At 43.6% G+C, this 11,530-nt stretch overlaps 1 protein-coding gene across 3 annotated transcripts in view; it reads left to right on the top strand.

Annotated features, from left to right (window-relative positions):
* Positions 1-326: 326 nt before the first annotated feature.
* Positions 327-11,530, top strand: part of BRAF (B-Raf proto-oncogene, serine/threonine kinase) — a gene marked incomplete at both ends in the record, with an annotated part of 69,590 nt that continues 58,386 nt past the window's right edge. For all 3 annotated transcript variants that reach the window (XM_084279218.1, XM_084279217.1, XM_084279216.1), the window contains one exon: positions 327-470. In XM_084279218.1, coding sequence (XP_084135344.1) covers positions 327-470 — 144 coding nt within the window. The remainder of the gene's footprint in view (positions 471-11,530) is intronic.

The raw sequence follows: 11,530 nt of genomic DNA, 5'->3' as shown, positions 1-11,530 counted from the left end.
GGGGCGCTGCGGCGGCGGCGGGGAGGCGGGGGCGGGGCGGGGCCCGAGCCCACGTTCGAGTTCCCAGGGAGACGGGTGGTCGCGCCGTGACGTCAGGGTGTTTCCCGGTGACGTTCGGCGGCTCATGCGCAGTGGCCGCGGCGGCGATTCTCGGTGACGTCACAGGCCGGGCGTGACGTGCCGGTGGCGCGGGCCGCTGGGAGCTGGCCGGGATCTGCGCTCGGCCCCCCCTCCCCCTTCCCACTACGGGTCGCGGCTGGGGGCGTCCCGGTGGCGGGGACGCGGCTCCCCCTTCCCCCTCCCTCGCCCCAGCGCTTCGATCCAAGATGGCGGCGCTGAGCAGCGGCAGCAGCGCGGAGGGGGCCTCGCTCTTCAACGGGGACATGGAGCCCGAGCCGCCGCCGTCCGCGCCCGGCTCCTGCTACGTGGGGGGCAGCGGCGGCAGCGGCGACCCGGCCATCCCGGAGGAGGTGAGGCCACAGGGCGGCTGCGGCGGCCACCCACCCCCCCACCGCCGCGGATCGCGCCCCCGCCCCCTCCGGCCGGCCCGCACTCGGGGGGCTGCCGGCGGGCCCGGACGGCGCGGGGATCACCGGGGCCCTGCAGGCTAGCGTGAGGCTAGGAGCCGGCGGCGGGGATCCCCGCTCCGGGGAGGCCCCGGCCTCCTCCCCCCCTCCGGCGGCGGGGGCGCCTCTCGTTCCAGCCGCCGCCGGTGATGCGGTGGCGGGGCAGGGAGGCTCCGCGCCTCGCCGCGGCCTCGCTCCCGCCGCGCGGCCCCGGCGCCTGCAGGCAGGGGTCGGGGCGCGGGCCCGCTGTGTCCCGGGGGCGGCCCGTGCCGCGGTGGGGAGGCGGCGCCCCCGGACCCGCGGGGCCGTGGCTGCTCCTGCCTCGCCGCGCTCCGGCTGGGCAGGGACGGCCGGTCGAGGTCTGGTTTCGAACCAGCCCACGGCGTGCCGCCCCGGCTGTCACGCGTGCTGTTACCTGGCGGCTGTGGCCGGCGGAGCTTGGGGGTGGGGGCCTGTAACCGGCTTCCCCCCTTGGCTTTGAAACACCTGAAATGCGTTTCAAACCCAAGGTCGGGTGCGGCTCTTTTTGCGGGTGTCGGCCTGGCTCGTCGTTTCTGCACGGGGAGTCTGAGGATGTGTTAAGGGACTGGGCACTGTGCAGGCATCGAGGATGTCAGGCCTCTGGTTCGCGTCTCGTTTGCATACTTCCTGTGTTTTGGGGCACATTACTTAACTTCCCAATCCCACAGAGAGCGAGCGAGCGGTACTACCTGTTTTGCTAGGGCCAAAGTTGCCAGCGCTTCTGAAATGTGTTCTGAGGGTGGACTGAAACGGTCTGTGACAACGCCAGGTATTTCGCAGATTGGAGTGCTGTAGGCATCGAAGTCAGAGCGGATTGCCAAATGCCATGCAGTCAGTCTGTTCTGGGGGTAAATACAGATGTCAGAAGCTCTGCCACCTTCTTTGGAGTGTTGGTTGATGAAGGTTATTTCAGCTCAGCTTTTCCAGGCGTGTCTGAGTAATGGGTACAGGACATCTCATCCGTGAGCAGAGTCTCGTGGCCCTGAGAGGTGCCAAGCGAGCCCACCATGTCATGACTTCCTACTGCTCTGGGGGCAGAGCTTCCGACAGGGAAGATGAGCTGTCTTGGATCACCAACTTACAGAGGGATCTGGATTGACTCTCACCAGGAAAAGACTTATCTTTGGATCCATTTTATTACTAGCGTGGTGGATGGTAGGGGAACTAATGAGTTGAGAAGTTTGACAAGTACTAGAGCTCCTGCTGAGTAGACAGTCAGAAAAGAGAAATAGGGAAGGAATCTGCCCCTGTTGATGCTGGTGAGAGGTGAGATTGATTCCTTCATCTTAAGGAGCTCCTGGCTCATTTGCTGAAGAAAGGCAAAACTCAGCAGTATACATGTATTTTACACCTAATCAGCAGGGTGATTAAATGCTTTGAGTAATGCTAGTCCCTTAACTTTCCTGAGTAAGGAGAAACTCTCAACTAGTTGAGAAACCTAAATACCTGAAGAGTGGGGTTTATTGAAGCAGCAAAATGAGGTTAAAAAGCTTCTTTTCGGACTCTTATCACCCAGATTGTGCTGGTGCAACTGTGCATGGAACTGGGCTTCTCAGTTATTTCTGCCATGAAAAAAAAAAAGTAATCTCTGTGGAATTATTTCAGTAACTGGTTTGTATTGTGACCCTAGAAGCAGCAATAGCAGTGCAGCCGAGTTGGGTAAATAAACTGCAGTGCAAGAGAGAGAAGAGGGGAAACCAGTGGAAGGAGGCAAGATTATTTTTAAAAAAAATAAATAATTTTCATTCCAAGGGGAGTGAAACTACCATAAATCCCTTGAACTTCAAAAATTATTTAGCCTGTCTCAGTCATTAGATTTGATGCTAAATGTTAAAATAGGTAGTGTAGCTTCTTTTCCCTCCACCCTGAATATCTTGCATCCTATGTGGGATAGAGAGAAATAGTCTGGTGTCTGGTACACCTGCCAAGCAGATAGATTGGTGCTTTGCAAGTATGGGAGCATGTGTTCAAGGTTAGGAAGTGTCTGGGGGTGTTATTGTCTTATTTAAAAGCAGACTTTTTATACATTGGAAATACTGAAACATACAGGTCAAAGGCAGAGCTGGTGCTAGAATGTTTGTTTTCTGATGTGGTTTTGTTCTCTAGTTAGCAAGTTCTTCCTCTAGTTGTAATTAAATTTTAAGTGCACTTATTACTTCTTCTAAACCTGTACTTTTAATAAAGTTCAAGATCAAAAAAAATTGCTGAAACTGTTAAAATAGAAACTGTCCTCATAGTAAAGCCTGCCAGCATAAAGTGCCATGCAAATTCAAAGTGGCCTAAGTCAGAAAAATACTGAAGTGCTTCTAACTGACTCGTGGCACTAATGTTAAGTATGTGTTGTAGTGTTTTGTTTCAGTCCTTCCAGACAAGGTACATCTGAGCTTTAGAAGTAACCTTGCCGTGGAAACCCATCAAGGAGCATCGCCTCTCCTCTTCTATCTGGAAAGGCTTTAGTTCCCTATAATCTTCCAGGAAACACAGTCCTAATTTCCAGAAGGAAAACATCCAGTTCTATAATCATTTTCTAGTTTTAAAAGAGGGGGGTGGACAACAGGAATCTTTGACAGACTTTGACGTAGTCTTACACAAACTTCTAGGTTGGCGTCCTCTGGTAGGGGAGCTGCTCCCTATCAAGACTGTAATCGAACGCACTGTGTAAACATTACAGCTACATCCATGTCACTTATGAATTCGGGGGCTGGGGCTTTGAAAAACAATTTTAGAGCCATATTGTTCAACTCATGGCCAGGTTTTAATCAAATAATGAATTTAGTGCATTAGAAGTTGCCTCAGTAGCCTAAGTGCTGATACTAAACATCTTCTAGTAATGAAGTCATTACATAAGAGTCTGATAGCTGCTCAAGCTTCTTTCTTTCTATATTGCAATTCAAGACCAGTAAGAGTATGAGTGCCTGTGCGCTCGTGTAGTACATCTAGGAAACAGGTATTTCTTGGAGGTGTAAGGATTAGAAGAGGGTAGGGGCAAGTAAATTGAGCAGAAATTTTCCTCACTGTTCAGTCGCTGGTGTTGGGAGGCCCAGGATGAGTGCTGGCTGCTGGAGGCACGTAGGTTGGCTTCTTCCCCGGGATGAATTCTCGGGACAAGAGATTGTTTGGATGGAAGGTTTTCAGAGCATTACAGGGTTGTTGATATAGTAAGGAGTGTGTGACAGCTGGGAGGAAAGGCTCTGTTCTTGTTGCTAGAGATTATTTACACCAATATTAAATAATTCAAATGGGATTTTCTGTACTCGGAGCTTTGTGCTCTCAGCTGCTCTTTGGAAGATGAAAATGACTTTGAAGGTTGTGTAGTGAGAGCCTGAGCTTTTGGATGGTCAGTTGTTTTCTAGGCAGCAATGGTGGAATTTATTGTGCGTGAATATTAGTTGTATATTTAGAAACCTCACTCTTATAAAGCAGATCTAAGGATAAAAAAATGCTAAGTATGAGAAGGTCCCTCTAACCTTAGACTAAGTGATGGGTTCTCAAAATAACGGAGATTTCCCAAGAAAAACTGAGGTGGTTTTTGTTGCAGTAACATTTAGGGAACCTATCATGCTGGGAATTAGAATAACTTTCCTTTTAAGCTTCAGTTTCTCTGAAGAGTTTACAATTAAACGTGCTACTTACTTGGAACGTTGAAACTATGTAAGCTTTCTCCCCACCCCCATCATTTTTGTCATTTTGGAAATACATTTTGTGTTGAATCTCAATTATGTGCCATTGCATTTGTGTTCAGTGTTTGAGCTAACATTATAGCCTGTGAATGACATCCTATTGGATTGTGAGGACAAGTTAAACTTTAACTGTGAGGTGCTTCATATACCGACAATACTCTTCAGGACTGTATCTCAAAATATGAATAAAATAATTCTTTTGTTTTGCTCAGCATGGGAGAGGCCTTAGCTGAATTGTGAGTGACTGGGTCACAGCTTTAAGAAATATATAGTCTATCAGGAGAGAGTCTGGAGAAGAATAATAATGATGATCTGAAGTCTAGAAGATCAGAGCTTTGAGGAAAAACGGGGGAAAATTGAGGTTAATTTAAAAAATAAAAAAAAAGGAAGTTGTGAAATCTGATGCAAAGAAGAATGCAAATAACTTGTTCTCCAGGCTTGTGGTGATTAGTGGCAGAAGTAGTGAGTTTGCCTGGTAGCAGAGGAGATGGTTTCACCATTACTATTAGAGCTTTTTCTTTATGGTTAGCTATCATGAAGCATGAAAATAGACTCTCTTAACTTATTTATAAAATACCTATTAATAGGTTCTGTCACCTCCACAAGCAAACATATGTCAGAAGCAATGGGGAAAAGTTGATCCAGGTGTAGAGGAGATGATGGCTTTGATAACCTCTCATCTTTTTTGCCTTGGGCTTTTCGTGATTTAGTTGTGGCAAGGTAGATCGAATGTTAGAGCACGACCCTGAAATACTTAAGTTTAGTGGGGATATTAGAGACAAACCTGGTCGTGAGGGGTTTTTTGCCCCCAGAAGGCAGCAGGATTAGTATCTCTGTGCTGTGGTAGCTTGCTTCAATATGAAAAACTTGCTTCATAGAGTAGTAACTGCTTCTGAAAAGTTTTGTCTGGGTGGATGTCCACAAACAGGTTGGATACAAAGTGTTTGGTGCTAACTTAGGCTTTTGGGGTGGGGTTTTGTTAACTTACCTTGTTATTTAAGCCACTAATGCTATTCCCATTTATACTTTGTTGTTGTTAAACTCAAAGAAGTCTTATTTTTAAAGCTGTTCTATTAATATCCTTCTTGACACTTGGTTTTAGCCAGGAAAGGAAATTCTTTCGTTGCATGTAGTTAAAAATGCTGTAGACGGAATGAGATTTGGGTTGGGGTTTTTTATGGAGATATCCTTTGATGGTAGCTTTATTTTTTTTTTTTTTAACAAACTGAAAAAAAAACCCCTAATTTCATTGAAGGTCCAATTTTCTGTATTGCTACTTTGTAACAAATCTATAGTTCAGTTTAATTATTGTGTCTATAGAAAATTTGATTGCATGAAACATTTTGGAGGGAATTTCAATTAGTATGAAATACGATTGTCCTTCCAAAGGAGACAAGAGGTGGTTTCAAATGATCATGAAATCAATCGTTCTTTTGCAGTCCAGTCTTACAGAGAGACTACTTCAGGCTTAAGAATTTTTTTGGAGGTGCTTTGTGGCCAAGTGTAAGTTTTATTTTCTGTTTGAGTGAGTCTTTTTTGAAGGGTGGTGTAATGTACAGTGCAGTAGAAATGAGCAGTCATAACCATAGTCTCCAACGGTTAATGCTGCTCCCTATGGCTGCAGTTGCACCGAAGTCAATCAAACGGTGATCTGCCACCCTGAGGGGAGGTTTTGCTGCTTCTTGTACCGACCTTGGGTCTCCCAGCTGGATCTCCTCCCTTAGTACCGTGTAGGTCCTTCCCAAAGCCTAAGACATTTTTTCTGGCATCATTTTTGCTGGGTTAGTTTACTGCAGGCTTAGAGAATTCAATCTCCTCAGCATGGCACCTTATGAGCTCCTAAACACTTGTTAGGTGGAGGGCAGAAGGAATGTGGTTAGAGAGAGTAGCAAGTTGGTAGTGTGGTGAGGTTTCAGTTCCTTCGCCCCCTTTTGAAGATTATCTTTGTCCCATGAAACTGCATTGGGCTTCATTTTTATGTATACATCTGGATGAGCAGTCTTGTTCAGGCGAGGCTTCCTGAGCCAGGGTTAGATCTTTATGGTCTTGAGCTTCCCATGTTGGGTTGTAGCAATTTCACTTGGTCTCTGTGGATTGCTTCTGCGCCTGCCTTTTCCCAGGCATGCAATTCCGTACCCTGGTTCTGCTGGTACGCCAGGGACGTGGAGCTCCTCTATGAGCTTCTTGTATAGCAAGTATACTTTAGCAACAGCTTTGATCAGGTGAGAGTTCAAGGTACAGCACTTAGTTTTTTGAAGTGTGAAATGGTTTTCATAATTTTTCAACTGTTCACACATCTTGTGTGTGTGAAAAAAGCTTTCTCATTGCTAGGGCAGGATACTGAACTCAGTACACAACAGAAGTGTTTCTTTGCTTCAGCTTTTTTTTTTATCCCAGTTGCTCTTGAACTTTTTGGGCGTATGGTGGAATCCCCTTAATCTTACCTCCTGCACACAGCTTCTTTCCAAAGTGATGAAATACGTATTTATGCAGCTCATTTCCTCTTCTGTGACCAGTGCTAAAGTTAAACAAGGCTGCCTGGTGCAGAATTACATGCATTTTCTTCTTCATTCCTGTATAAACTCCTTGCTGGAAGCGTTTGGCTGGTTGCTCCATCAGTGTGGTTGGAAGGAGCTGCAGCAGTGCTTCTCTTAATTGTGTTTCTGATGACATTTAATGAATGTGGACCCTAGCAAAAAAAAGGGCAAAACAGAACAAGATCTAATTTTGAACCATTCCTGTTGTCTGAAAGTGTTGTCAGTTCAGGCAGGAGATTTGGGGGAACAGTGCTGCCAGCTGCCATCCAACCATAACAGACCCAACCAACCTGAAGGTTAAGGATCAGAAGACAGAGCCTGTGCCCCTTTTGAAAACGGAGTTTGTCGCGCGGTGCTCGGCATCAGGTGAATTTTCCACACACTCAGTATTGAATTCAGGATGTCATGGGAGTGTGTTTGGGCACCGAGGAACCTTTTACTTTTCTAACGTTCTGATCGGGTGAAATATTTTGGTGGTTTCCCCCAGTACACCCATACAAAGTTCAGTATGAAAAGGCAATTAAATTTCTGCATGAAGAGTACCAATTTTTTGTTAATCTTTCGTCTAGGAGCCAGGCGAGTGAGGTTGTTAATGAACAAAATGTTTTTACTGTTCCGAAATGTGTTGTGTAACTAACGGGCTAGAGGTTTGGGTTGTGTTGGGGTTTTTTTTCCACAAAAAGAGGAGTACCAGCTCTAATATCTTCATTTGTCAGGTAGTGAGGCCTTTTAAACAATATAGCAATTAGTAAAGCTGTTGTCAAGTGTGCTGACAAGTAGTAAATACTTCTCAAATACCGTTAACATTGTGTTCAGTCAAGGTTTTCTGACACCTGGAGCACAGACTTGATAGCTTTTATTTTTTAATTTTTTTTTCCATTTATTTCAATAAAGGGGCTGTTTTGAGGGTAGGCATTTCTGAAGTCTCAGTAGTGTGTCTAGTTTTTTATCTCTAGCAGTAGTTATTAAGTAACAATGCTTGAAAAACGCTATAAAATCAACATGAAATAAAGTGTATCATGACTTTTAGAAGTTGGTAGTATCTGGGTATTTGGAACTGGGTATGTTGGTGTCTCAATCACTGACCTGTTTTTGTAAATTCATTAATAAAAGGTTGAACGTTCTCTTTAGTTGTAGGTATTGTAGATTCTAATGTGAGTCTTCAGCATAATCTGAGGTAGCTTTCAGAAAGGATTTCTTTGAGCATTCTCAAAGTTTTACTAAAATACATTTTGTGAGTGCTAATAAAGTCTCTTTTACTCTTACGTCCATCATTGAAAATTCATGCCATATTTTCCAGTCCCTAGATTCAGTATTTATAGGGTATAAGTCTTGCAGCAGATTTTATATACTAAATAGTTCTCTAGTTTGATCAGCTGGAGCTTGAGTGAAACGAAAATACCTTTTTAAGCAGGTTTGGTTGTTTGGTGTTGGAGGGGTTTTTTTTCAGTTTTCTAAACAAGATGGTTGTTGTCAACATCCTTCCATGATGGCTGTTGTATCTTGGTTTGGATTTGTTTGGGTTTTTTAATTCTAACTCTGCAGTGAGTGATGGGGAGTCACTTCTGTCGTTTCAGTTTTCACATTGGTACTAGGGTTACTAAGGCAGCATGGTCTGCTGAGTAGAACATGAGTCCCATTTTATTTGTGACTGTTTTCTGGGACTGGGATCAAATTACTTGTGTTTTACAATTTATTTTTTTTTTTAACAAAGTACATTGTTTCAGATTTTGCGACCTGTTTGATAAAAACAGGATACTGTAGTTACTTCATTGGATCACAGATATTTCTGAACAAACAAAATATATTTGTACTTGACTAACAATTCCAGCTGTCTCTTACACTTTCTAACCAGTTGGTACAAAACACATGCAGTGTAGTAACAGCATAGTGGTGGAATATTGCAAAGTGTATTACAAATCATTTTATTAATTGATAACATGAACTTTTAAGAAGATACTGATTATCTTCTCTGGATGGTCTAATTAATTGTGTGCTCTGGCAAGGAGAGAGCAGAATAAGTTCTGTGGTTCAGCTGAGACTGTGTTTATTTGTTTTGTTACTTTAATTAATGTGACCCAAGCTGTACAATAGCTCTGTTCAACTAGCATTTGCTTCTTATAGACAATTATTGTAATTAGCTGGTTGACTGCTTGCTTTCCATCAGAAATATGATTTGTCTTTAACTTTAGGTGTGCAGAGAAATAAATACTGTGGTGTATGTGTGACAGCCTGGTTTTTAAATCCACTGTTATGTGGATTTAAAGCGTGTTGAGAATCCCTAGTATTTATCTCTCTAAAGCAAAGTTACATTACTAAATAAGTTAGGAAATCTGGATTGATTTTTTTCTCTTTAAAAAACAAACCAAAACCAACCAAAACACACACCACGCCCCACCAACCCCAGCCCCCCTAAAACACAACCTGTGACAGTCTAGGGAGAAGTTGTTACTTTAAATACAGTGAGTTGTACCAGAGCTTGGTCTGTGCCTGATCCTTATGACTACTGAATTAATACCAAAGAGAATAAAATGGACTAGTAGTAATGTAACACAAAAGCCTCGAGGAATGTGGAATTAAAGACTTAGTTAGATCAAAGAAAGCCATACAACTGGTGGTTAATGATTTAAATGAAGGATACAGACACCTCTTACTTTTCACACTTTGCTGTTCTACTGTGGTAGAAAACATTTGTGACCTTTACTTTTTATAGTGCTTGGAGGCAAATTCTACTTAGCAGCAAGCAGCGAAGATGGCAGGTGATGGAAAAAGTGGGGGAATGAAAGAGCTTTGAAACTTAGAACAGGAAGGCTGCTGCTACATGGTAGCCTGAATCCATCCAAATGTGGGCTAGAGAGAAGAAAAGTGACTTTGCATTAGCTCAGGTGGTCACTGGGTTCCTTGCCAAGCTGTTACAGCACACCAGACTGGCAGGAAACTAACCTTGAGAAAGAACAGTTTTCTGCTTGTGTAGTGTATTAAAAGATTCACCCAAAGGTCTTCTCTGGAGAACAAGTGAGGAAGGGAGCAGGGGTAAATAGCCAGGGACAGCATGGTAATTGCACTCTCTTGTAGGCTGGGGTAAGCTGCAAAGCAGCCACTGCCTAAGGCTCTTGCTGACTTCGTTCTTACAGAGAAACTTCTGGGTTATGTTACAAGGGTGGCCTTTATTGGGTTTTTTCCATTACAGTTTATCTTTTTTTTTTTAAATAATATATTTTTAAACACAAGTAGTAAGGAACATTTGAATTCTGAATGCAATTAATTTTGTGTTTAGAATTAAACAAAGGGAGAGCCAACACTTTCAGTTGCAACTCACGGTTTGCAAATAAATCAGAGCTGCAAGAATATTATGTAAAATATAGGTGTTAGTAATACTAAGATTGTGTGTGGTGGAAATCCTTTGGTAAAGAAAGCAAGTCTTTATTGAATGTGTTTCTTAGAAATGCAGAGTTAGTCTTCCACTTAGTCTTTTTAGTAGAGTTTCTGCTGCTAACTCCTAAAAGATGGTAGTCTGAGCCTTGAGCGTTAAACTTGGTCAGATGTTTCCTAGCGTTTTGGAGTAGGGAGGGAGTTGTTTGGTGTTTAGGGTTGATGGGTTGGGCTTTTTTGGTTGAACGGGAATAGTGTCACAACAGACACTGCATCACTGGTTAGGGAGGTTAAGAATTGGCCTTTCCTGTCTAAAAAATACTACCTGATAAATGAAAAATAGTTTTAATCTTGAAGCCTCTTTAGTATTTTACCAACTGCTGTGCTTACAGCAGATGCCTGCTGATCACATTACTAGCCGACCTAGTTATGAACCTAGTCATCAGACAGGGTGGTACAAAAAACTGTAGCTCTTGAGAATATTTGTTGTTATACACCTTCACCAAGGCCATTTTTCATCAGTCTAAAAAGACATTTGTGGAAGAAGAGATTGCAGATCCTTTTTCTCTTGGCTACAGTAACTTCACTAGATATTGTTGGCCATAACACATTTAGTGTTCTGTATTTGAAGTTGTACTGGGCTCGTACTGAACTGGCTAGCTAGCCAAAAACGAAACTACATTGTCAAAGTTTATACCTTGGACATTGTAAAGGAGCTGTGATAGAAATGATTCACCAACATTAATAAAACTTTGGGGAAGATAAAGTAGGACAGGCAGCTTCAGTGTTGACATTCATATCGCTTGTGTAAACTCTTACATGAAATCCATTGTGAGCTGGTTTTCATTTCAGTAAAGTTTTTCAGCTGTTAGTATTTTCATACTTTAGTTGGTAAGAAGTTTAACCACACTGTTGAAAATGCAGTAGTCATGAAGGGTCAGCAGAGAGTAGGAAAATGCGAAAGTTAACACAGTGGATGTGAGAGTTAAGAGAAACTTCCATGGAGAGATGGAGAAGAGCTGGAGCCTGAAGTGTGGGACTAAGGAAAGGACTATCCCTCCCACTGTGTGTGTGTGTTCCAGCAGATGACTGCAAGAAATGAAAAGCAAGCTGTGTAAGAGGCAAGAGTAGGACTAGCACTATTCAAGCATTCAAGGTTTATGTGAGGGGAAAACATCTCAGGAAAAGATATCAGAATGTGCTGAAGAGGCAACAGTGGTTTTTAGCAAAGAAACTGGGAAAACGAAAACTCTGCATCTTGACATGTGGAGGCTGAGGTGTGGTGCTGAGTTAACCCCATTGATGAGTCCTTTTGCCTCTCTCCCACTCTTAACACTTCACTTTCATGTTAGTT

The sequence above is a fragment of the Gallinula chloropus genome, assembly GCF_964237585.1.
Source record: "Gallinula chloropus genome assembly, chromosome: 1".
In the NCBI taxonomy this organism is placed as follows: domain Eukaryota; kingdom Metazoa; phylum Chordata; class Aves; order Gruiformes; family Rallidae; genus Gallinula; species Gallinula chloropus.
The sequence above is the reverse complement of the archived record's forward strand: the minus strand, read 5'-3'. Positions and strand labels throughout refer to the sequence as shown.